Here is a 26,605-nt window from a genome sequence, read left to right on the forward strand (position 1 = left end):
GGCTGTCGGCTAGGTATTTTTCCTTGATTTATGGAAGGAAGTGTTGCCCACAGTGTTATGGGAAATGTGCTGAGGAGTCAAAATTAGACTTCAGCTCTCATGATCTTTCATCCTGTTGTGTAACCACCAGACCATTCTTCCTACCACACGAGCTCAGAGTGTTGCCACCTTCAGAGAGCCCTCACTTTCCTCTGATGAGTATCGCCTGTTTTTGTTTTAGGTGTTGCAACTGTTGTTTTTCTCCGTGTAGTGCTACTAAAGCCAATTTGTAACCACTGAGCTGGTTTTCCTGCTTCTGAAATCTAGACAGAAGGGTCCTTGTTCAGGAGGAGTCAGATGTCTGAGGTAGATACTGTCCCACTGCTGAGGGTTGCCACTAACACTGTGAAATACCCTCATTCAGGCCTCTTTGAAGCCTTGACTGACACATAGTCTTGAACTCAACCAATAAGGAAATGATCCGTCTTTTTTTCTGAGAACAGTTTACTTTGTTGAAAAGGAAGCCTAAGAAATTGAACATAAGTGTACGGCGAACAGGTCACTGCTGGTATCACAGGCCTGGCACCAGTTCACGTCTATTGAGTAGCTGTGCCTTTAATGTTTTTTACTGTCGTTCATTAAACCCTTGGTGATCTTTTTTTTTATCTAGATGTACATCCAAGCCTACAAGCCAGCCAACCTGAAAATGAAAATAATAAAAAATGACTACCACAATCACCCACTCTACTTGGAAGGGGCGTTAAGCAAGAGCACTCATTACCAGCAGTATCAGCCAGTCATAACTCTGAGGAAAGGCTACACCATCCATTGGGACAAGACAGCCCCTGAAGAGCTGGCCATATGGCTCATCAACTTCAACAAGTGAGTGATCCGACCAAATTCCAACATTCCAGCCCAATAACAGCCCTGCACATTTTTAATGGATGAGGTCATCAACTTATGAGCTCTTCCAGAATGAACATGTTTGTTCCAGGAAGTCCATTGAGTTCACCGTCTTTCCATTTGACCTCTGAGATTCCTGTTTCCTCTCCTGGGAAGCCCTGCAAGATAACGTGGTTCATTTTTAGAAGCCTAGAGCTAATTCATTCCTGGTGCATGGAAGTCACAGGTGTAGAAGTCAGGAGCAGATCTGACCCACATTGCTTGACTAACCCATGGTTGTTATGTCTAATTTACGTTGCATTTATTCATCCCACACCATTAAAATTTTAACTGGCCAGGAAAAAATTAAGTTACATTTCAGAGTGAATTATTTAGTTTGGCTTCTAGCATGCCCAGGAAAATAATAGTCATGTGTTGACTTGTTATAATGTGGGTCTTTGCTATTTTTAGGAACGACTGGATCCAAGTAGGATTTTGCTATCCTAAAGGGACAACATTTTCCATTCTCTCAGACATCCACAATCGTCTCTTGAAGAAAACGTACAAAACTGGAACCTTCTATAGAACCTCTCAGATGGAGAAACTGGAGCACAGATATCCTAGCAAAGGATACTACTACTGGGATGAGGACACTGGGTAAGGAAACTGGTCTTGCCTATTTGGACACTGTTTTGAGAAAGCTGCTGGAATCATGAGGCGTTTGGCTAATGCCATTAGCAGGGATCACAACAAAACCAGAAAGTCGTTCTGGGAGTGTGACCAGCGTTTAATTTTCCTGGGACTCCCACAGCTACCAGTCGTTCACAGCCTCTGCTGCTCTGCCAGTTACTCTGGGAAATGCTTTGCCAAGTGAATATAAACTAGAAAAAAAGAAAAAAGCAAAGTGCAGACCATGAAACTGAACTGGAGACACACCCAACCCTTTTTGTTTTGAACAGCAACCACTTGTAAACACCATGACAGGGACGCACGGGAACTAAGCATATAAAGCCTGTTATCTTCTTTTAAAGAATTAAAATAATGGGAGAGAAAGAGAGACACAAATGTATCATTATAAAATAGAGCTCAAAGGGAGTTCAGATGTCATCTAATTTCTCTGTCTTAAGTTCCTTGACCTCCCCAAACCATTTCTGAGATGTGTGTCCCCTTTTATTTGCATGTGGTACGTTGAGCACTCTAAAAGGCAGACATCGGCACTGAGGGTTTGCAACGCACATAATTGCAAAGCATTAGGAAGGAGTACACCAAAACTGGGAGTTAGTCATTTTTTGCACAGAAGTCTCAAGGATGCTGTTCATTCTTCTCCTCCCCTCCCTGCAGGCTGCTGTTTCTGAAACTCAAAGCTCAAAATGAGAAGGAGAAATTTGCTTTCTGCTCTGTGAAAGGCTGTGAACGAATAAGGATCAAAGCTGTGATCCCCAAGATGGCTGGTGTCAGTGACTGTGAAGCCATGGCCTATCCCAAATACATTGAGACTCCAATAGTAGAGGTGCCAATGCCCAAGAAGCTTTCTAGTGCACAACTGGTAAAGTAGTTTTCTTATCACAGAATTATTGCCGGTGTAAATCTGTAGTTCTGGCACATACTGTGCCCATAGACATAGAAAGACTTTGTACCAGGTTCAGTATATCCTGCGCCTGATTTTCTGGAACAGTTCAGGTATGGAAAACGTTATGAAACAGATTCTTGCACGTGTAGAGAGCACAGGTCCTGGAAGGACAGAGCCACCCAGGACTTGATTTGAAGTTGGATACTTAGTCTTTTGGGGCTCGGTTGTGAAGTTCTGTGTTTCAAATCACAGGGTGAAAAGTGATGAGCTGGGAGACAGGTTGGCCCAGGGAGTGAGATTCTGGAGAGACAGAAGGTTTCTTGCCTGGCCTCCAGCTCCTGCAGACTATAAGAACAGCAGTGTCAGAGAAGGGACTGCATAGCTGAGTGTCTCATTCATATGAAGGGTCTCATACAACACTGTCTCCTATATCCAATTCAGTGTGGTTATGGGGGAGGAAGGGGGGTATTTATCTGTTTTTTGGGGTTTTTCACTCATCACCCTTGAAACAGGAATGCACAGCAAAGCCTCAGAGAATTGTGTGTCAACTCTGCAAAGTGAGAGTCACTTATGCTCTGCCGTTTGGTGGAATAATTTAAATGCTGACAGGATGAGCAGAGAGGTTACCATTGTGCCCCGGTCTCATTAGCAATGTAACTTGGCAAGTCAGTACTTATTATGTAGCTTTCTTGTTGATTGAATTTCAAGGTTTAAAATGCTTTCTGGAAATGCAGCATTCAGGTAATGGACATCCTCACTACAAAAACTTTTTTTTTTTTTTTTTTTTGGAAACAGAAGACTAAGGACCACCTACTAGAAGTGAAAATAGAAACTTATAAGAAACAGTACTTCCACCTAAAGGATGACTTTGCATACATTGAGGTGAGCAGGTCCTCTCAGTCAACTTTATGGGGCAAAATTCTAGGACACTTGATTCCTTTTTGTGGAAAACTTGCTTCTGAAGTTACCGTAGATAGTTAGATTCAGGTCACTTTTGCTTTGCATTTTGTTAAAAAAAAAAAAAAAAAAAAAAGCTGTAACTTTCCCATATTAGCAAAAATGCAGGACATCTTGACCTCAGAGATCTGGAATTCTGCCCTTCGATAGAAAGAGCAGTCTTGTGATTTAATGCTACCAGTGCTTACAGGTGGTTGGTTGCAGTTGTGTAACTGTGATAGATAAAGAATGTTTTTCCCCCCACGCAGGTTGACAGTGTCAGGTTCTTCCTCACTGATGAGGGCATCCAGCTGGTTGTGATTGATGGACATCATGGAAAAGTTGTTGATCGAGTAACATTCAAAAACTCAATTCTACAAGGAATCCCAGCACAGATAGAAAATTATGTCCACAACATCAAAGATCAGTGAGTAAATAATCTGGTGTTACTAAAGTGCAATGTATAAGAACGTTGTACAACACTCATCTTTTTCCTGGTTTTTGTCACCCAACATGGGCCAGACGGACCCGGCTAACAGTGTGCTTTTGTACCCCCCAACTCCCATAGACTCCAAACGTGAGCGGGATGTGCAGGCAGCAGGAGGACGTAGACTGTGATTTAGGAACTGATGGAGCCTCAGATAAACTGCAGAGCTACATTTGGTTAATAAACTGCAGATCTACATTTACGTCGTGGGTTACAGACAAACTGCAGACTTAAATTCACAAATAAACTCTCAGCATTTATTGGTCCAGATGTGCCCAGTTTACATTTTTCTATTGCCTGCATACTCTCTCAAATAGCAGAAAATTCCACTAATAAAATACGTTCCTCTCTGCACATGTTCCCTGCCCAGGCCTAAGGACTGGTTGCTTTTATTTTTTAAGTATGGGCAGCCAGAAAAGCAGAGTTTTGCAAGCGGGTGGTAAGTAGCCAACACGTGTTCCTGTATCCTGGAGGGCACTGGGTTCATCTGCTGGAGTAGGACTGGGAACAGCATCAGAAACCCTTTAACCAAAGGGGTTGTTCTCATATTAGTTTGTGGAGTGCTATTGGGAAATGAATATATTTCATTGTTATTAAGTCTGTTTTGATTTGAAATCTGGTATGTAACATTGCATGCAAATACGATTGCTTTGTTGATGAATCATTCAAAATAACTGTGGGCAGATCAACAGGATATTGTTCTGGCATTTGTTCTAGAGACTTGGGGGAAGTGTCAGCAGGTGCCATGCAAGTTCATACAGATGTATTTCTGCTGTCTTAAATAGTTCTGAAGGTTGCAAAATATACATCAAGTAGTTACTGCAGAGAAGCATGGTAGTTGCTCACTTTTCTTTCATAAAATAAAATAAAGTAAGAGAACTTTTCAGACACGCCCCCATCCTCCTTTGAAAAAAATCCAATTTCAATCTTGGCTAAATCCGGCTCCTGGATTCTTTCTTACCTTAGAGGATTGAATCGTAATTAGACTTGTAGGTGTACTTAAGTCTTTCTGAGCCTCATTGTCTTCTTTGGATTAGTATTGGGACCGGATTAGAATTAGCATTAAGACTGGAAGTTGACCGAACATGGTCAGCACCTTGGCAGGTCTTGCTCAGATGTGCCTTGGCAAGGATTGAACCCCCAAATTATTGTCTTTCATTCACCAAAAGTTTTCCCAGCCCATCCCTTGCAAGTTTTTCCAATCTGATAAGGCAAGAGCTTCAGTTACAGTCATGAGACATCTTTCGTCCATTTACTGGATGAAAGTGTTGTTCAGAGTCAGGTGACACCATGCAGATGGTGGGACTGCACAGCCAGCAGCTTCTTGTCCCTTCTCCCGAAGCGATGCAGAGCACGGACTGTACAGAGAGATGGTGCTAAGGGAGGGGAAGAGGCCCCCCTCAGCCTCCCCCAGCCTCTCGTGAAGGGACTGCTAGGACAACGTTTAGGTTTGTGGATTTGGGGATACAAGAAGAGGTGTTCCTAGCAAGGGCAAACCTCTTTGTTCATTTCAGCAACTCTCTGCAGGCCAAATTCCTTTTTCTTTTAATAAATCCAGTTTTCTGATGAGTTTCCCAGGGATAAGAAAACAAAACATCTGGTGAATTTATTTTAAACTTCCATAGCAGATAAGGCCTAATAGAAAGTAATGATTTTAGTGAACTGAAGGAAGAAAAAAGAGGTGATTCAGCATTTCCAGAGTACTCAAACCCAGCCTGCCAGCTCAATCCACTCTCGTAAGCACCCGAGAGTTTTAACACCTCAGGTTTATTCTAGGAAAAGTCCTGATGACTCTTCAACTCTTTTGTTTCTCTTGTTCCTCTGCCACCACCCGTTGCTATTTTCCCCTGAACAGTTCCAGTTCCAGCTGAGGTGTTAAGATGTGGGCGCTGCACTCAGTAGCTCAGGGCTGGAGCTCTGCAGGAGCTGTTGCCTAATTAATTTTGGCGACTTGTGTCCACCGTGCTGCAGGGAAGCCAGCCCAGCAAGGCTCTCATTCTGCAAGACAGCAAATGCCCTTCGAGTCAGGGAAGTTTCATTCATGGAAACCCTGCAAGGTGGAATGAAATAATTTCATCTGTTTGCTCAATTACTCTGTGATGCAGCTTTAATTAGGAGCTGAACAAGAGTGATATCCCAGCCCCACTGAGCTTAATAACAAGACTTCCCCTGAACTCACTGGAGCAGAGCTTGTCTTCCATATGCTTTGAGATAACCATTGGAGGTGTTTGTGCATCTGTGAGGAAGTAAGGAGGTTAACGTGCTTCTCTATCGACAATTTTCACTATAAGATTATCCCCTCATGTTTAATTTGGGTTTTTATTCTAGTCTTTTAGACTTAAGCTGAGGCAGTTACCAACTTTTACCCAAGCATTTACGGATTTGTATAAGCTTAATGCATTTACCTAATCTCTTTTGTTTATCAATTGCCATTTGTGGAAGACCCTGAGAATTTTGAGATGAAATACAGTACATGCAAGTAAGGTGGTAATAATAATAATTATTATTATTAATAATAACAATAATAACAGCAACAGTAATACACTTTTTAAAGTGTAAAATGCAGTGTTTAAGTGCACAATGAAAATGAAAAGCATCAGGCCAGCAAAGATCTCAAGGAAGTGAATTGCTTCAGGCTTTGTCCTGCTAATGATGTAAGAACAGTAAATTATTTGAGACTTGCTCAGAGCATCCCAGGGAGAGCATGTTTCATTCTGAGAAAAGCAGGATGGAACTGCTGGTTGGAAACATTTAAATCATTCTAGAAAACAGTGTTTAAAAAAAAAAAAAGTGACTTGTCAGTTTCCTAGTGGGTTTTACATGACTGGAAAAGTGAATATATGACTAAGCTGTTGGAAAGCATTGACAAAAGCCATTAAAGCAGAAAGCACTGTAGTTCATGGGTGTCTTTGAGTCACACGGGCGGGAGTTACCACTGCTCAAGACAGACAAGTGAGGAACATGTTCTGAGTCTTCATCTGTTTATAAACGGCTTTGTTTCCTTCAGCTCCATAGTACTGATGACATCTAAAGGAAGACTCATTTCAAGAGGACCATGGACTAAAGTTCTGGAGAAACTCGGAGCAGAAGAGGGTTTTAGGTTAAAAGGTAACCACTTTTTAAAAATGCAATTCAAAGCCCCTTTGATCTATTTTCCTCCCATGGCTGCAGTAAAGGGACCTTTTTTCCTTCTTCTAAACTTTGCCTTGCTTGTTTCTATCAGCATGTGCTCAGATGTCCTGGGACCGGTCGTTAATTTATTCAGTGAGGTTGTATCCACTGCAGCTTTGGATAACAGCACTCGGTTTAATACTGTAGATGGAAAAAGTGTTCTGGCAGTTGTTCTTAGAAGTAAAGAATTCGGGGGGCTTGGTTTTCCAGATTCATTTTAAATAAAAAGACAACCTAGCAGTAGGAATATTGGAATTTTTTTCCCACTAAATGCCCCCAAACAGGATTTTTTACTTGTCTGAACTTATTTTTATCTGGTTTTCTCTTGAAACAAAATTCCAACTTGATGGCACAAAGCATATCAATTTCAAAGCATCACCTATTACACTAGAATATTGCTCCATTGTGCACCTTGCTCTGATCAGCTCTGTGAGCTTTTGGCACACTTTCCTCTTTTCTGAGTGTGTTACACTCGCTAATGTAGGTCTTGTCTGTTGGCCTGTCCCTCGTCATCCCCCCACCTTCCCCAAGCAGGAAAGGGATTTGAGTATAAGCACCATGCAAATAATGATAGCTTCAACAGATAGCTCAAGCTGCCTGCTAGGAAGGGTTGTTCCTTCTCTCTGTCTCCTCTGCTGTGTATCACACGTTGTTAATTAATGGAAGCATACAACACATAAATAAAATTTTAATTTAGCTTTGTTAGGAAAGTATTTCTTTAATACCTGAAGAATGGATAATTGGCAAAGTTTGTGTGCAGACGTGTGCTCTTGTCCACCTGCATCCATCCAGCCATTGGGTGTTTTTCTGGTGCGGCCCCGACACACTCCTAATATATTTGCTCTGATTTGCAGAAAAAATGGCTTTTGTCGGCTTCAAAGGCAGCTTCCGCCCTGTCTGGGTGAAGCTGGTCACTAATGAGGACTCAGCTAAAATCTATCAAGCACTGCCAATTCCTGTGGTGAAGAAAATGAAATTATGAGGACACACTGCTCTGCCTTCTGGCTGCCAGCGCTGCCCCCATGGGACGGACTACTGACTGCTCGCCGCAGGCACCTTGCCAGCCTGCTCCAGAGGTGTAGTGTTTTGTTGTTGTTGTTGTTCAAAAAAAGAAATCTTACTGTAAGTAGCTAGAGTGGCCACATGTGCCAGAAAAGCCTTCCTCTGTGATCAGCGTCATGTTCTGTGATCACCAGCTCCTCGCCGGCTGACTTGCTCACTGATGCCGTGTTGACTCTCGTGTTACTAAGCAAGGGTTGACCTCTTTTACAAGGTGCTGGTTTTACCAGCACCGCTGTAACAGACTAACTTATGTGCTGCCTCTCGAAGAGGGAGTTCTGGGTCTGAAGGCCATCGAGGATTACTGTTTTTACCAGCCCTCTAAGTTGTCCAAACGCTTTTTTTTCCCCCATGGTGTAACTAGCTGCTCACGTGGAATGCCAATTCAAAGGCTGATTGAAAATCTAAGATAGAAAGAGTATATTTGAGTGAATTCCCAGATGCTGGGAAACGTAACTGGACAACAAGAATTTATCCTAAAGCTTTTATGATATTTGATCAAGCTGTTTGGGATCTGTGTTGTACATGTTAACCCACGGCACGTAGTTGGGGAGCAGATGAGAGAAGGAGAAGATAAAAGATGCCAGCGGAGACTGATAAACCACATCTTTCTGCTTGCTCAGAAAACTGCATTTCTCCTATGGGTGAAGGTTTTTTAATAGTGGTTCCTCAAATAGGAAGTTTTCCTTCAACAAACAGCTGTAGTCTAGAAGGAAAGCAATGTCAATTAGCACATATATTTTTCTCAGCCTTTCCCGCACAAGTCCCTCTGTAGAATAATGTTCAGGATCAGTCTGGAGGGTTCATGGTAGACAGTCAAGTAAAGCATCTCCTCTTCGAGGCTTTCATTTTTTAACTGGGAATACTGGGACTTACCTTATTCAGCCTCAAATAAGGTGAGCGGCCCTTGCCTTTCCAGGGAGGTCAGAGGGAGCTGGATCTGAGTGCTCCGCTGAGTGTTGCTTTCTGATCCTGTCTTAAGGGCATGAGCATCTTGGTCCTCCTGGAAGAGTTACACAAGATCTGCATGGAAGGGGACAGAGGTCTTACCAAGTAGCTGAAGAATTAGAGTGGGAATCCCCATACCCTAGCTGGATGTCGTGTACCTCCTTTCCTCCTTCTTCAAAGCGGTGTCTGGGTAATAAAGGCAGAATCAGGACTCCTGTAGGGTCATCTCTCGAAGCTGGGAAATGAAACATTATCTTGTAAAACGTTGTAAGCACTTCCAGTATTCAGTGATATTTCTGTCTGTTGCTCAAAAATGCCGTGAAGGTGTCCCCAGAGCCTGTGGCTATTCGAAGAAATCTAAGAGGGGATAAAAGACAAGATGAAGAGCTTTTCAAAGCAGTGTCAGTTTTGCCAACAATATCTGGGTTTGTTTCCCCACTTTGTCTCTGCCTGCCCCCATTGCTACAGAAATCATTCTAGTTGCTGATGGTTATTTCATTTTGCTCTTATTAGAGCTCATGTAATTAAGTTGTCTTTTTTCCACAGTATCCAAAATGCTGTCTTGCAGCTAGAATGAAAGAGCAAAAATTTTGTGTGCCATTCCAAAGGCTGAGCAGATGTTGCACTCTATAAACCGGGTTTAAATCAATTGCTCTGAAAATCAAAGCAACCATGAGCAAAATTAAGGTAGTTCTGCAGGTTACATTCCCCTCAAGCCTCTCCTGGGTTTTGAAACTGGAAATGTTCTTTTCAGTCTTACTATATAGTTGTTTTGAACATGCTGAATGTCATGTGTATCGTATTTAAAGGAAAAAAAAAAAAGGAAAAAAAAAAGGAAAAAAAAAGGAAAAAAAAAGAAGAGCCAAGCTTTGCCTCCCTTGCTTCTCAACAAGAGTCTGTTAATGAATGCTCTTTCAGCATTTGTGCTGTTTCCAAAATGAATGGGCAACACTTGTAAAAGGCAGGTAAAGTGGGATTTTTTTCCCCGATGTCTTATGATGGTTTGGGGATTTCACAAACTATCCCTTGAAAAAGTCGGTCTCACTTGTGGTTCAACCAAACATTGTTTATCTGACGTTCTCTGATAGCCAAAACAGAGCCAGATGCCTGAAGTTGAGCAAATAGACTGAAAAAAGGTCCCTTTGAGTCTGGGTTTTCTGAAGCTCTTCACTGTCCTGAGGCAGTTCTGTTGATACCATTGCACTGGCGTTAGTGGAACTCACTTGCTTCCAAGAGATGGACCAAAGCAGGAGTATTTCTTTCATGAGCACTTCACAAATGGTGGGCCGGAGAGCTGGGATCAGAATGTGCCTGATTTGGGATTTGGCTTTGGCAAGGCAGGGGTTGCCCTCTGTGGCACGCTGCTGCTCTGGGCCACCAGTCATTTCCCTTCTCCTGCCCTCGGTGAGCCTGTGAATGCCCAGGAGGATCATGCCAGATGGGTCTATCCCCTAGACAGGTTTGTTCAGCTTCTGTGAGCATGCTGCCTTTGTGCTAAAGTGTGGCTTCCGATTTTACAATTTTGGGAATTCTCAGGGTGAAATCACAAGACTTGGCTCTAGGAAAACCTTCTGCTGTTTGTTGGGTTTTGTTGTTTTTTGTTATTTTTTCCTGAAAAAAATCTTATTAAGAGAAGAAAACTTTTAAGTGGCTCGTTCTCTCGTGCAAAGCTTGTCACATGGGGCCTGTTTTGGAGCTGGGGTGGGTCTCACGCTGTGAACAGGGAGTCGGGGATCCCTGCAGCCTCCCCGCCTGGGGGATACCAGATCATGGCAGGGGTGTGATGGGGCAGCCGCTCCTCTGAAATGTGAAGGGCTCCCATCCACCTTTTCGGGACGGAGCCAACGTGTTGTTGCTCCGGAGACAGAAGGAAGCCTGGGACCATCGCCAGTTGGCAATAGTTTTGTGCCATATGATTCCTTTTTTAATCTTTGACTGTTCTAGGAGTTACACGCGCACATTTTGACCAGTGAATTACCTGACTGCTTGTCCGTTGTACATCCTTTCAACAGTCCCCGCATAAGCTGCAGTTACCCTCTTTGTAAGGTTTATTACTGCAAATGTTTCCATGTTTGCCTACGCAGTTGCCATTGGTAGAGTGGGGGTTTTTTTGATTGCATTTTGTTTGTCTGTCTGTCTGTTTGTTTGGATGTTTGGGTTTTTTGCCTCGGTTCAAATGCTTGTTTTACCTGTCGCCGAAATAGCTGGTCCTTTTTCGGAGTTAGATGTTTGTACATTTTCTTATAGACTTTCCAATGAAAAAAGATATATTTTCTATTAATTTATTACAATGGCACTAAGACAACTAAATTGCAGACATATGAAGCATTTTTACTGGAGATTAGCATTGTCCAAGTTGTTAAGGAGGTCGGCAATATGTCTTTTCTGATAATCTGCTTTGCACTTGAAAGCTCTCTATGTCCGCAGACCGTGGTAGTGCATTGACTGTCTGGTTTATGATGACAAGAGCTCTTGGGACGTTGGTTCCAACAGATTGTGGCTTACAACTGAAATAACACGTAGTTGTTTGGAGTACACAATGTTTATCAAAATAAATATTCAATGCAAATTTCTTATTTTATTTTTGTCTCTTGTCTCTTCAGTCTATCTCTGTAGCGATGAGCGGCTGGAATAGCTGCTGTTTTACCCAACTTGGTTTGTTCAGGCTGTTGCAACCAGAGTGTCTCAGCTTCTCCGCATTATTGATTTTATGATGGCGTCAAAGGGAGATGTGAAAAGGATTCCCCCCCCACCTCACTACACCCCCCCCTCTACCATGGCCCACAGGCAGAGGTTGCCACCGCACTGGTGTTGCTGGTGTGTGCGTGTGTGTGCTCACATATATGTATGTATTTGTATCTATAAAAGGGATGTGTCTATACATGGATATTTATGTTTGTGTGTTTGTAAGGGGTGGGTGTGTCTATGGGGGGGTGTATTTGTGTGTGTGTGGGAGATATATATATGTATTTGTCTGTATAAGGGGGTGGGTGTGAATGAACGTGTGTGTGTGTAGGTATCTATTATATACAGCCACTAGAACTAACCTAACAACAAACTATACCTAACCATACACAACCCATTGCATTAGCTCTAAAATTACCACGTAATTTTTATTTTTATATGTATATATATATTTAACTACAGACCGGATACATTCTATCCTTGAATATATGAAATACACTGCACATTAAACATATCATCTTCTGTGTGAAAATATGCTTAATTAGTTAAGCTTGTTAAAAAGCATAAAAATTATACAAATATGAAATATTTCTATATTATAATATAATATAGTGTAGTATAATACCATATTCAATATAGTATAACACCAACACAATACCGTATATCAAATATCCCGCCCCCCGCCGCTCCCCGCCCCAGAGCGCCCGTGGCCCGTCCGCGCCCGCCCCCTGGTGGCCGCAGGTGGCGCCGCACCCGCTCCCCCCGCGACGCCGCCGCGTGTGGGGCGCAGGTTGTCCCCGCGGGTGGCAGGAGCGGCGGCTCCGCTGCAGGGTGTCCTCCCCAGGACACAGAGGCCCGGGCGGGAAGGGTGGGTTTGTCCCCGGGCGTCCGTGAAGCAGGGAAAGGGCGGGGGGGGGGGGGGTGGTCACACAGCACCGAGTCCCTCTGTCCCCTGCCAGCAGCCAAAGAGACGATCACAAAGGAAACCTCGGGTGACACGGGTGTCAAGGACAAAGTGGCCAAGTGGCCGGACTAGGGAAAGGGGGCGTGGGTGGCCTTGAAGCGTTCCACCAGCCAGCAAAGCTTCAGCCCTGTTTAATGCTGCTTTTTATAAAGCAAACACTTGGCAAAACTTAGTTGAACGGTGTGATTTACCACGTTCTCCGGCAAAAGTTTAGAAGTTTGTCTTGCGCTTCCAGCTGCAGGTTCTGCCTTTGAAACAGAAGTGCAGCAAGAGCATTCAGGGAGGAGTTTTGGTGTTGGTTTGGTGTGTTTCAGATGCTGCTTTGGACAATGGAAAAAGAGGATATGGGTTGAATCACAAACCAAGAAAAACCCAAAGATTTTGGTTCTTACATAAACTCCTTCTTATCCCAGCGTGACAGCAATGATCCCAGCTGAGTGTCACGCTCACATTAGTCTCCTCTGAGCAGCAAGTAGCTGAGCTGTCACCGGTTCTGCTCACAGCTGAGATGTAGGGATGCTCCCTCCTTTGCTTCACAGAGCCTTGATTCTCCCAAATCTTGAACATCAAGAAACACTCCTTGTCCCCTTCCCCAGATGAAATGCTTTTTACACAAACCTTTCAGATCTTTGGACTGACCAGGCCCTCACCTCCCCCAGATACCGTGATGTGTCCTGGCTTTTTCAGCCCCCAAGGACCATTCCAGTAGAATGTTTTGTCTCAGAGGCTGTTTTGTCACACCACCTTCTTTCTGACCAAAGGATGGGGGCGGGATGTGTAGAAACAACCACTGCAGCTACACCCTTCCTTCCTCTTGCGTGTCCTCTTCACAAAACACACCTTCGGAAGCTCCTCCCTGTGGTGATCCCTTGGCCATGGAGCTGCATCCAGCACGTACACCCACTGTGTAATCTTAAAAACAAAACCTAGGGGAGAGCTCCATCACTTTGCAAATAGAATAATTGGTGATTTCTGAATTGGAGTCTCAGCTGGGGTATCATTTCGGTGGTCAGGAGAAGCACCAGGACACAGATAGGGGCCTGCAATAAGGAAGCAGTGACAGGACTCAACAGGAAATTTTTCTGGGGAAAGCCCCACACAAATAAGCACCTCTTCGCTTTGGCAAAGGATGTAATGTGAGATCACGCTGAAATTCCTAGCACCACCGTAACCTCGTCTCATCTTCTATCATGTTAGTATTGGATGAGTAGTACAGGATAAAGTTTCTTACAGCACACATGCCTCACCTAAACCCTAAGGGTCTGACAGCTGATAGTGGCACCTCAGGAAATTAATGCAGCTGATTCAGCTTTTACTTCTGCTTTCCTGTAGTCCACCTCCAGTATTCAACTTGTACGATGACCTCATTTGGGTATCTCTTGAGCATGGTCTTCCATACTGCAAATCTAAAGTTGATTTTCTCATCCCGGAAAGTGAGACTGTCCTGGTTTATCACGATGGATGGAACTAATAATGTGGCTGAAACATATTTCAGGCCTTACTGGGTTATTTGGGACTTGAGCAACGTGGCTTAAATGGTGATGCTGTGTGGGAACAGGGGTTGGGGAGTGATAAGATGGAAAGTTGCCTTTTCCTGGTTCGGTTACACAGCTCGTTAGAGCACAACAAAATACCTGGCTTCCACATTAAATGAAAGTTAGTTAGTTTTTCAAAATCTTCTGCTCAACTGCTGTCTTAAGTGCCAAAACACATTTCTATGCTTCCATTAGGCTCTCTGGCAACTCCATCCTGTGATAACTGCAATTATCTAAAGTTCACGCAGCTATTAATGTGTTTTACAGCACCAAAAAGACAACAGCTGACTATCAAGGATTGAAAAGTCTCAAGTATGGCTGTGGATAGAGCGGGCAGGATGAATAGTAAAATATTCATACAGAAGTCTTGTGTAATTTAAAGTATGCAATATTCTGGATGCTCAGGAGATTTCATTTTAGATGAGGGGATGAAAACTGACTTTCTCATTTTTTGCAAAAGAAGTTAAATGAAATAAAACTGTACTAAAGATGAGTTAAAAAGACATAACGGATGGCTTGTAGCGATGGGTCTGTGAAATAATAAGCAATGATCACATGAATACACCTATTAAACCTTTATTATATTTATTTGTTTATTGACTTGGCAAGTGCTCAGCCATATTTTTTTTCAATGCACCCTTGCAATACAATTATTTGTGTATAACTCCAACTTTCTCATCACAAAGAAGAATTTACTTAAGTTACAGCAAGACCCAGGCTACGTCATGGTGATGTTCAATAAACAGCTACTTGTCATTGCTAATGGCCTTGCACCTCGCAAGCCAATGCTGGGCCCTTGCTGTTCCCCTCTTTCCAAAGCAGGCAGAGGCCTGCCGACATGTAACACCGCCATCAAAGGAGGCACCTGAACGGATTTAAATATTAATGATTTCATGAGTGCTCAGTGCTCTGGACAGTGGTTTCTGCAGAATTAGCTGGCCTTTCACCAACAGAGAAATCCAGCCAATTGTAGACACTACTGAAAATTATCTTTGAAAGCAGTAGGTGTTATAGGCAGTGAGACAGGCCCACAGTGTTATTGGAAGTACCACTAAATTACAAAAGAACTTGTAAGGCAGGAAAAAAAAAAAAAAGAAAGAAAAGAAAAAGGATTTGTTTATAAACCTCATGGATTAGAGCATTCTGGTCCCTGTTCTGTAAAAAAATCAGAGTCTATTCTGTCCTACTGCAACACGGCAGAGGCACAGGAATTCTGGAATAAGAAAATAAGAAAGAAAAAAGTTTGTGTTTGTCAGAATTATCAAAAAGTGATGCACGCTCTCTCTCCCCATTTTGTTCCACGTTCAGGCCAAGGACGTTGCCAACAGGATTGTTCCTACAGCCTCAGCAGGCACTGAGTCACCAGAACATTGGGAACCCTGGCACAGGTCACCTCCCTGCTGCCATTTCAGAGAGGTCTCTGACAGCATCCTAATGGGATGAATTATAGCCCTTCACAAGACGGGAAGACGCTGCTGTTATCACTGTCCTCTTCTTAACAGAGAGGCTGCAAGACCATGTGCTGCAGGAACATGAATTTGCTGGCCCTTACCAGAAAGAAGGGGAAGAAGCTGAAGCTCCTTTAGCTGTCCCATTTCTCCATCCCAAAATACCAATGTCTGTGTAATAATTAAAAAAAAAAAAAGAAAAAATCCATTTTTAAAAAAAAATCTTTATTACAATTATTACTGTTAATTTAAGTAATGGTTGACACGTGCTTCAGTACTACAGAAATCCGTTGATACAATGCCACTGATAACTGATCCCCAGCTGACACCAGTATGGACAGTGAAAATACTGGTCTGTTAAGTAGCATCACATGGGAAAGAAACCAAGCATTTTCCAGCTGTCTTTGGATAGAGGCTGGTGTGTCCTATAATGCTTGATTGTGTTACATCAACCTTTTAAACACTAATCAGAAACTGCACTGCACAGTCCTCTTCTGCTGGAGATGGATGGTATGTCCCATCCCCACACCACCTGACCTCTACTGGAGGAGAAAAAACACCACCATCAGAAAAAAAACTTCAGAGTGTTTTTCCTTCATAAATCCAAGCAGCTCTAGCCTTCTGGCAGTTTAATATTCCCTGAATCCAATGGTTTTTGTCCCTGTTAAAGCGGCACAGTATTAAAGACAAAAAACAGTGATATGCAAAAATAGTTCATAATATCCCAGAGTAAGAATTATCAAGTAAAAGTGCATCAACAGACCTAGGTCGGATGGCAATCTTAAGAGTGAGAAATGTGAGAGTACCAATGAAAGAGGTATTTGTAAAAACAGGGGGATCCCCATTATCCAGGCCTGGGCTCTTTGAATTTCTAGAAATATCCAATGCAATTAAAAGAAAACCCCACAACCCTCTGGAAAAGGCAAACGCTGCTACTCCTTGAATAGAAAAGGAAATGAACTGCAGATAAAGACTGGAAATAATTTCCAAGCTTTGCTATAAACCCCATGAGAATAGTGGCCAAATATCAGACAAAAGCAGTCTGTTCCGTATCTTAACAAAACGCTATTTTAATTTAGGATTTCCTTTTCACAAGAAAATTGAAAGAGTTGAGAAAGAGCGACAGGAACGTGGAGTCTTTGTGAAGCCAAGGCTGATCCGACCGTTCAGAGAAACGTTTTGACCGCTCAAGTGAAAATCAGAACTCCTGCCACGGTGTGTAACTGTGTCATAGCAGACTCCAAGACGGAATTTAAAAAAAAATACGTGTTCTTCACCTAGGAATAAGGGCAGCAACAAAGCTAAAGACAAACCAAGAGAAGCTGCAAAAGAAATGGGAACCATGAACTTCCCTGCCAGAAAATGATGCACTAGAAGGGAAGAGTGCGCAGCAGAGAGAGACAGGACTGGCAACAGGCGTGGTGTTACAGGACATTTTATAGCCCCACCATGTATAAATCTCAGCAACGTGACAGTGACTGCACCTGCAAGTGTCATCTTTTTTAAATGTTGCCAGTGCGTGCATCTCTAATTAGTAAGATTTAGTAGCTGGTGAGGATGTTATAAATTCCAGTGCCAGCATTTCTTACTTTATTGCACATGGTACTTCTCTCGGGTCCTAGGGGCCCCGGTCCTACTAATTTAAATGTCAACTTTCCTACTTTGGTCAATGAAGTTAAGTCCCCAAAAACAGGGGATGCACTTGCACTCTTCTAGGTAAGCATTTAAATTGGATTTTTTTTTTTTCCACAGTAAACCATCTAAGGCACACAGAATATATTAGAATTATCTTTAAAAAAAACCAACCCAAAACCAAAAAAACCAAAACCAAAACCAACCCCCAAGGTCTTTGTTCCAGTATTTTATTACATTAAAAGTTGATTGTCCATTGGAAATTTTTCACAAAGTGCAACCGCATCTTGTGTAATATAATTGACAAAGTGTTTTATCTGAGAAGGACAGCTGGGTTAAAAATATAATGATGAATTGGAAAACTTCATTATGGCACTAGAACAGAGAAACCACTAAGCTGAGGGGAGAAAGGCAGCAGACATTTAGCTGTCATGAAAGCAAGTGATATTCCACGTATCTCTGTGTAGTACTGAAAAAATAAGGAAATAATAAGAGCCATAATCACCACCCTAGTTGTTGAAATCAGTTTTAAAGGTTGTATCTGAATTGGCTGCGTGTAGAGCCAAAAATGTGTTACTGAAAGTCTGACGAGACTCAAACGCAGAATCTAACATCTGCTGGCATACTTACACCTTAAGTAACTTTTTGAAGATACTTATTTTTTCATATATATATATATAGAGAAGTGATATTGTGTTCAGGCCGCCTAAATTATTATAAAACAACATCTGCTTACGTAGCCCTGCACCAGTACAAGTGCTGGGGTCTCAAAGACTTATTAGTTGTAAAAGGGAACACAAGTTGTTTTGGAGTAGTCACGAACTGCGACACTAGAGAAAGACCAGCTAGTGAAGAAGTCCCTGCCAGACTGACACATCCTACTCACTGCCATATTTTATTTGTTGAGTGTAAAGCGTGAAAAGGGGAGAATAATTATGGAAGACAAAAGATACTTGAAGGCAGTGTTTTGAATTTTGTATCAAAAAGCAACCCTCAAGTCATTACTCCTATTAAAAACCTAAAAACAAAAACCCCAAACTCAAACACTTTAAAATGCAAATAAGCCACGTGGCACAAAACATGCCCGCATTTGGCACAGGCAACTTAATGACTCAAAGCAACCAAACAACCCCAGTCAATGGGCAGGCTGAAATTCAACAAAGCTGCCCGCTCCCTGCTCCCCCTGGGAAAAGACCCAGCCGACTGTAAATGTTGATTTATGAACGTCTAAAGCAACTACCTATTCTCAAAAGCTGGGCTACAGCTATAGTGTAATTCTTCTTGGCTAATTTGCTTTTGTATCATTGTGTATACTGTGTTGCATTGCCTCATTATTTAGCTCAGGAAGAACCCAATTTGATCAAAAAATAAATCGTGTTTGTTTCATAACATTAGGAAAACTACAGAAACTGCAGATTATTATCAGAAACATGCAGAAATGAACTGTTATCTCCATACCATAGATTTAAGTTGTAGAAAGAAAAACCTCGTTAATATTTCATAGTTATAGCTTCATCTGGCCTCTGTTCATCTCTTGAGACGAGAAGCAATATTCTTTAAAAAAAAGGGAGGTGCAAACCCAAAACACTTGACAAAATGATAAATTAGTTACCAACGAGAAATGGACTGCACGTCTCTCCTCAATGCAATGGGATATCCAAACACCTACACAGACTCCTTTCAACTCCGCTACACATTTGGATTAATAGTAGAATGCAAAAGTAATACAGTTAAACCTGAAGAAATACATGATTTTCATCTTTCCATTCAGACAAACAGGCAAAGGCCTGTTTGATGAAGTGTGGCAGGAAAGGTTTCTTTAATCCTGAATTCATACAAATATAATTAAATAAAAATAATCACCTGGAACCTTCATCAACATCATTTAGTCCTTACGTACAGAAACTACAGACGAGTCAGTCTAACTAATGTGTAATTGTTTACAAGATTTTACTACTCAGTGAAACAGCGAGCACAGTGACATCTTTTATTTCAGAACAAGCACTCAGTAAGTCCGTTTCCCACTTTGGCTACTGAAGTATTCAACAAGATCAACCATTATGGTTCAATGAGGACCTTTTATCCAAAACACTTGGATTTTAGCACCTTAAATAAAGAGTCAGAGTAACATCTTTGTAGTATCGAATGAAGACAGTTAATACTGTGCTCATCCTCTAGAAAATGATGTGGACCACACGTAGTAGGTGCATTTAGTCCTTAACAGAGAGTAAGGCAGAAGGGAAACAATTCTAAGCAATGCATTTGACTGAATACAATCTAAATAATAACAAAACCTTCCCAATTATACAAAGTCTTTCAAGGAGAAATCAAATTTACTCCCATATATCAAACTTCATAGTATTTAAATCAAATGTTCATTGACAATCAACCATGTCAGTCAGGAACCTGTACCCGAGATATAATCTGGTTATTAAACATCGTTAAGTGATGTGTCTGACTCAAAGTTTAACTCTGTACTGCAACCAGTACTTTTTTCAAAGATTTAAACAATCTCTTAAACCAGTAAAACAAATTAATTTCAGAGTTAAAGCTATTTCTCCTAGCTCACTGTCTAGATAAAGGGGCATACATAACATTTGCTTCCACAGGCAGTATTCTTTGGCAGCAGTAGCAACCTGAATGGCATGAACCTGACTTTTCCTTCCCGCCTCGCTGCTCGTGTGGGTACTGCAATTCCACGAACACCCCTCCAGCCCTTCTGATGGGTGCAGAGTCTCCCTTCTGCACTGATTTGGAGCACGTTAGTCAAATACCTGCTTAGCTTCTACACTTTGTGGATTTCTGGAGACATACCGAATAGGTTTTGTTTATTTTAAAGTAACAGGCAGTCTAACCAGATGTGTCCTAAACCCTGTCATTTCAGGCATCTTTGGCCACTGTAACACTATTTTAGGCAGTTTTGCGAACTGAGTCTAGCAAACTGGCTTCCAAGAGAATCTTTTAGCACTGTACTCTGCTGCCTAACAGCAGCTGTCAATCAATGACCAACTTGCATACCCGAAATGGACATGGCTACTACAGATGAACATTGGCGGATTCTGAGACCGTATTTCTTCTTTTTCATTTAAATTAAGTTTGTGATGTTAGACACACAGATTTGTATGTTAATTTTAAACAACAACAAAAGCATAAAAAATTACAAACTAAAGTAGTCAATCACTGGTATTAAACATTACCTTTCCTGTAACTAAACAAATGGACAATATTAATAAGTAAACTGGTGAATTTCAACATCGAAGTCTTTTAACCTCAGTAATCTCTGCTTCCTTCCCCCCTGCCCCTCCCAATAAAGCCAGGAATTGCGTGGAAATTTAGTTTCCCTTCAAGGAACAGCAGAGCAGCATTCAGTCTGGTTAACGCGTCCGTCATAGATCCTCTCTCTGTTTGGTTGCTCGGTTGTCCTCTTTGACGCTATTAGATTTCTTGTCTCCATCTTTTTTCTTCTTTGCTTTTTCAGGTTTTGTTTTGTTTTTCACTTTCTCACTTTCTTCTGCTCCTTTGCCGGGATAAACCTGACCTTCCAGAGTAACATCCGCACACCTCTCTTGGTTTATCAGAAAGTCTTTGATCTCCCAGGCGTAACCGCCGTCACGTAGCATAAAGATGGCACGATTTGAGCCCACAATAAACCTAGAGGAAAGATACAAGTTAGCTCCGCACCTTCAAGCCCTACAACATTTTGCCCAATTCAGAGCACCTCCACAATTGAGGGATACATTTAAGAGCAAGAAGTTGGTCTTCTTGTTGTTGCCTGGGGATGGGGACGAGAGAACAATTTCCTAGCCCAAGTAATAATAAATGTATTAAGTTTACAAACAAACAAGGAGGAGTAAGAACACAAAGAAAACTTAAGGACTAATTCGGCACTATGTGAAAGCCACTAATGAGCATTAAATTTGCTTTATACACTTGCTGCAATCCTTCCCAGCTTCAATCCAAGAGCACAACATTCCTCTGTTTCAAAATAATCCTCTCACTCTGACAGAAAAATCACATTTTTTAGACAAAGGAACAAAAAGCCTTTTGTGGTGAGAAGTCTTCCAAGTGTGATGTTTTCCATCAAGCACAGAAAGGCAAACTACTACAGCTAGAACTGGTAAACAGACGAAACATCACGAGATAAAAAGAAACTAGGCTGCATGTACATCGTGGGCTGTGTTAAAGAGAGTTTTGCACCACACCAGAATTGTTGTAGCATGACTTAAAATAAATTGGTATAGACAGATACAGAAACAAAGGAATAGTGATGGACGATGGAGGTGGGGAAGGGCACAGGATGAACAATTGAAAAGATTTTCAGGAAGAAAGAAACAAGGGTTCTATAAAAGCAAGAACTTTATCCTTGCCTACAAGAACTTACCTTTGCACGTCATAGTTCGCATTAAAGAGACTGCCCTGCCACAAGCTAGTTATTTCTTCCGTCTCCTTTTCTGTGGGATTTCCTGACACTGTGACAAACATCATCAGAGTCTTCCCCTTTTTCGTCAGCTTCAGGATACTTTCAGGCTTGCCTGGATCAATTTTTGAGAAATCTATTGGTGCCGGAGGCCTCTTGTGTTCGGGAAGATCCCCCTCTTCGATGTCATCATCTTTCTGTTTTGAAAAGGAAAAGGAGGCTTTAAACTCAACTGTTCCACAAAGCTGTTCTTGTTTGAAAATTCCCATTGTTTAGAGAATAACTCTGCTTTGATAAAGGGAAAGTATTTTTTAGTTTAATGATGAGATTCTCAAATCAAAAGAAATAGTGAGTTTTGTTTCAGGATGCTTCACCAACAATGCTCTTTCCATTTATAACCCTCCCCTCAAAATGATGCACATTTTCGTACTGACAGGCAGAATCTCATTTTACCACGTACTGAGATATACTTCAGCCTCAAGGCTGAATTCAATACAACTCCACCCAACTACTGCACAAAATAATGCTTTTTTCCACAGTTTCACAGAAATTCATTAAGTATACAAGATGAACTGAGAAAGTTGCATTAAAAAGCCTCATACACATAAATAAGTCAGTCATTCATCTGCATATTGCCTTCAGAGGTCAAAACTCACTACTAGGAATCATAAAATCATTTGAGAATTTATTTTTTCTTACTTTGTGTCTTTAAACAAATAAAAACACAAGAATTCAGAATGTGAATGTTCATGACACATGAAAACTCAATAAAGGTTTCATGACTTTTCTAATGCACAGATGCAGCTCACAGTCTGACAACATAATCACCATGAGTAAATCACTTATAAAAAAAAAAAAAAAGAAAAAACTCTTGATGCCTCTGCTAAGGTTGACAGGCATTTAAATATTTGGAAAGGCAGAATTCAAACTGCTGCCCCTTAAAACAGCTCGTGACAGAGAGGAACGAATATAGTGACAACTGACATTGAGAAAGAATTTGATTTATTAAACAGTATTTGTATCATAGAATTAAAAAGTAAAAAATAAATTTAGAAAAAAAGGACAGAAAACCCCAGAAATCTTATACTGGCATCCAACCAAGCATTAGTAAATCAGCAGGAATTAAGGCAGATATTTTAGGTGTTGTTTTGTCTTCAAGCATTTAGTGACAATATGCATCACTCCATTAGGAGCAGGAACTGTAGCAGTATCTAAAGACATTCCCTTCAGAAGCCTGAAAGGTCAGGAGCTGAGCTTGATTTTTACATCTAAGTATGAATTACCTTCTCATCATCTCCGTACATGTATCTATACAAACACAATATCATCCTCTTACAACATCCCACAACTGAGAGCAACCCATACCCGTTAAAGGTTAAGGTTTCATACAAGTGACTTATGTTCGTTTCCCACCTTAATTACATAGTTTGCTGTCTTTCTGACAAGAGTTTAAAATTTAGTTACCACAGAATAAAAGTTGTAGAAGCCTTAGATTTTATCCTTTCTTTCCTTACTAATTACATATCTGTTTCAATTTTGCAAGCCTGAAGCATGCTCTCAAGTAGCTCACACACCTTTGAAAATTCCACATTAAGTGAACTGGGAGCAAAGGAGAGCCCCAGGAAAGTCCCTCTGCCATCACCAAGTGGGAACAAAACTTACCTTAGAGGAAGCTGGAAAATGCTCACATTGGTAAAGTACAGTGAAAGTACAAAATCTTACATGATTGAATGAAAAACATTCTTCAGAAGTAAAAGCAAATCAATCCTAATTTTAGACCAGTTTGGCTAGTGCAAAACCAGCCTATTTCACAGTTTTGAAAATGAAAGGCAGAAACAAATGTTTCCAAATACTCCTTAGACAATACAGAAATTGATTTTGGATTTAGTGACAACACAGCCTAAAATATATTACCAATTTTTCCCTTAACTATTCAACTAAATGTTCATAAAGCTGTATTGTTACAGTTTTAATAGAAATATTATAAGAAACAGTCAAAAGCTCCCCCTACACGACACTTCTTTTCTTGATTCTGTACAAACTATCATGCAGGTTTGTATTTATAAAGCTATCTACAAAGTAAAAGACTGGAAGAAAAGTGCAAGCTTTGCTTTGAAACGTCCAGCATTCACTCATTTAAACAGTAACAGGCAGCTGCAGAGGGAAAGCATTACATAGAGAAGGAATATATAGTTATTAGTGTGTCTTTCTCTTCCCCTCAGCTCCCATTCTCGTTCATTTTTCATCAATGCCCTGGATTTTTACTTTTAAAAATACTAGCAACACATCACCTAATTCCTTAGCCTATTCAATAGTCTTAGCTCAGAGGCAAGCCTGAGAAACACTGAGCTTATAACAATAAGGAACTATTTAAAGAATATGACATTTCAGTAACAGAAAGACCTTCGGACCAGATTCTCAGTTCTGTTTCTGGCTCCTCTGGACTCAAGGTTGCTGGAGAGTCCCTCTCCATGAGGGAAATCCCTAGGTGGCTTCCTTCGAGCCACATACTGCAACTGAGCTGCTGAAGCAACCTCTATCTCTTTTCCCCGTTCCTCATGCTCATTTTCAACCAATCACTCTCCCAGTTCACCGGGCAGTGGTGCGCAGGGTGGCACCAGCACAGCGCAAGGGGCAGGACAAGAGCCTGACCAGAAAAGTGTCTGCTCCTTCTGGGAAGGCTGCTGGAGCCAAAGCGTCGCCAGGCTTGTAACTCACCCCAAGGATGCTACAGCCACCATCCTCCAACGCTTTTAGAGTAATTGCCACAGAAATGAAAAAAATATCAGGAGTCATCTCACTCAATAGAAAGTAATAACATGATTCTGTACAGATCTGTGCCCTGTGGCCCTCACTCCTGAGCATAATTCCCTCTCTTATCCAAATTCATAATGGCCCCTTTGTTTCTCATCCCACCCCATCAAGTCCACTCATGCCCTTTCTCCTCTGTCCTCCAGCCACCACCCCCTCAAGTCTTTCATGTTCCTTATATGTGCCCTGACTACCAATAGGCAAAATGCCATAGAGCTGACCATCCCGAAGACCAAACAACTGTTAATTGTTGAGCCCCTGCTTTAGTAACTTTTTTCTTCTAGGGCTCTGGCTGTACAGATGGCTGCACGCCGCTCCATCTCCTCAGCGGCAGCGCCAGCCCCAACAGCCAACTCCCCAGCTGCTCGGCCACATCTGCACACAACATGGCGACAAGCATTTGTGCAGCACATGGAGAACTGGATCAGAGACCGGCTCCAGATAAAGAGGAAAAAACCCAAACAGCTTCCTGACCCTGCTTGCCACATGGATGGAGCAGAACACACAGCCAAAGGGTCACGACAGCCAGGCAATTAATTCACAAACTCAGAGACGCTCATCTTTAAGATTTTTCCTTCAATGCCAAATTTGGTTGAAGTTAGCCAATATGATCAATCAAGCCTTGATTTTTTAGCAGCTGGGACTATCTGGTCCTCAGCCCACAGCACTAACAGAAAGGTGAACTTTTTACGTATTTGAAGTTTTAACTCAATTTTCTAAGAATCTTTCTTCCTAAGGGGAAAGACACCGTAAGTCTATGGGATGAACAAGTCAACAACCTGCCAAGAAAGCCCAAGAAGCATGTCCAAGGCACACATCCTTACTTCTCAGTGAAGTTACTTTATCTATATTACACATACAAAACCTGCTTCTCCAGCTGTATCTGGAGTTACAGGAGACAGAAGCTTTCACTCTATTATTTCCCCCAAGCTTTTCTGCAAAACGTTCTGGGGAACAGCCTCATGGGAAAGAATAAAAGACACTGATGAGTGCTCTGGCATTTGCCAGATGACTGAAGACAAAAATAGTGAAAAGAACTGAACAGTGGCATGACAAGCACACGGAGAAGAGAGTGATGGGGAGCTGTCAAAGAAAGTTACAGCAGTGGGGTGATGGGAATGAAGGGGGACAAGAAAGCTGGAATTAGAAGAAGTCGTTACCATGAGAAGCAGAAAGGAAGGAAACACCAAACCAAAAAACCAATCGCTTATCTACTGTGTAAAAGCGAAATGATTATTTCTCCAGCTATCCCGGTATCCTTTGGTTACAAAACGTATATCCCTCGATACCCCGAAACAGCACAGGTTTCAGTCAAACCAGGCTGCTGGCATGCACCGACCGCCTGTGTGTGGGGCTCAGGCAGGCTGTGGGGGCCGGGGCCGTCCCCCAGGAGCCCCTTCCGTGCCCGCTCCCCCCGACTTTGTAACCTCCCCGCACACGGGCCGGCACCGGCCACCCTAAGGCCACCAGGCCCCAGGGGTTGTCGGGGGGAGGACGGCCGGGCCGCGGCCGCCAAACCTCCCGCCTTCCCCCGGCGGAGCGGCCTCCCCTCTGCCGGCCGCGGGTCCCCGGCCCCTCCCCGCACCTCCCACTGCTCCAGCAGCCGAGCCATGTCCGCATCGTTGTAGTCCCGAATGTCCTTCTTCTTAGCCGGCCCCGCCCGCCGCTTCCCCTCCGGCTCGCCGGCCGCGGCTGCCGCGCACAGCCACAGCGCCAGGCCCAGCAAGGCCCAGCCCGCGGCCGCCGCCATCTTCTCCCGGACCTCGCCGCCGCGGGAAGGCGGCCCCGGCTGCCTTAAGGGGCGGGGGCAGCGGCGGATGGGCCCGGGGGGAGGAGGAGGAGGAGCTGGAAGGGGTGAAGGGGCAGCGGCAGAGGCGGCGGGAACGGGCTGGGCGTTACTGCGGCCGGGGGCTACCGACCGCCTTCCTGGCCTGGGCTGAGGTGGGGTTGTGCCGTTCCCCGAGCACCGGGAGCGAGTCGAGGTGTGGACACCCTCCTCCTCCTCTTCTTCCTCCTCCTCCTCGCTGTCCCCTCATAAGGGGCCGTTTGAGGAGGCTCCCGGCCGGGGCCGCGCTGGGCGT

The 26,605-nt window shown here is 42.7% G+C and overlaps 2 protein-coding genes across 2 annotated transcripts in view; one reads left to right on the forward strand and one right to left on the reverse strand.

Moving 5' to 3' along the window:
- Window positions 1-8,129, forward strand: part of CEMIP (cell migration inducing hyaluronidase 1) — a 52,365-nt gene extending 44,236 nt beyond the window's left edge. The window contains exons 22-28 of the mRNA XM_074155492.1: window positions 650-861; window positions 1,333-1,518; window positions 2,203-2,407; window positions 3,227-3,313; window positions 3,637-3,794; window positions 6,862-6,962; window positions 7,880-8,129. Coding sequence (XP_074011593.1) covers window positions 650-861; window positions 1,333-1,518; window positions 2,203-2,407; window positions 3,227-3,313; window positions 3,637-3,794; window positions 6,862-6,962; window positions 7,880-8,007 — 1,077 coding nt within the window. The 3' untranslated portion in view covers window positions 8,008-8,129. The remainder of the gene's footprint in view (window positions 1-649; window positions 862-1,332; window positions 1,519-2,202; window positions 2,408-3,226; window positions 3,314-3,636; window positions 3,795-6,861; window positions 6,963-7,879) is intronic.
- A 9,389-nt stretch (window positions 8,130-17,518) lies between these two features.
- Window positions 17,519-26,316, reverse strand: MESD (mesoderm development LRP chaperone). Its single transcript, XM_074156176.1, has 3 exons — window positions 26,110-26,316; window positions 21,678-21,910; window positions 17,519-20,947 (listed from the first exon to the last, which is right to left on the reverse strand). Exons 1-3 carry the CDS (start codon window positions 26,272-26,274, stop codon window positions 20,683-20,685), a joined length of 663 nt encoding a protein of 220 aa, XP_074012277.1. The 5' UTR covers window positions 26,275-26,316; the 3' UTR covers window positions 17,519-20,682.
- Between the last annotated feature and the right edge of the window lie 289 nt (window positions 26,317-26,605).

This window comes from Numenius arquata, chromosome 11 (assembly GCF_964106895.1).
Source record: "Numenius arquata chromosome 11, bNumArq3.hap1.1, whole genome shotgun sequence".
Taxonomy (NCBI): Eukaryota; Metazoa; Chordata; class Aves; order Charadriiformes; family Scolopacidae; genus Numenius; species Numenius arquata.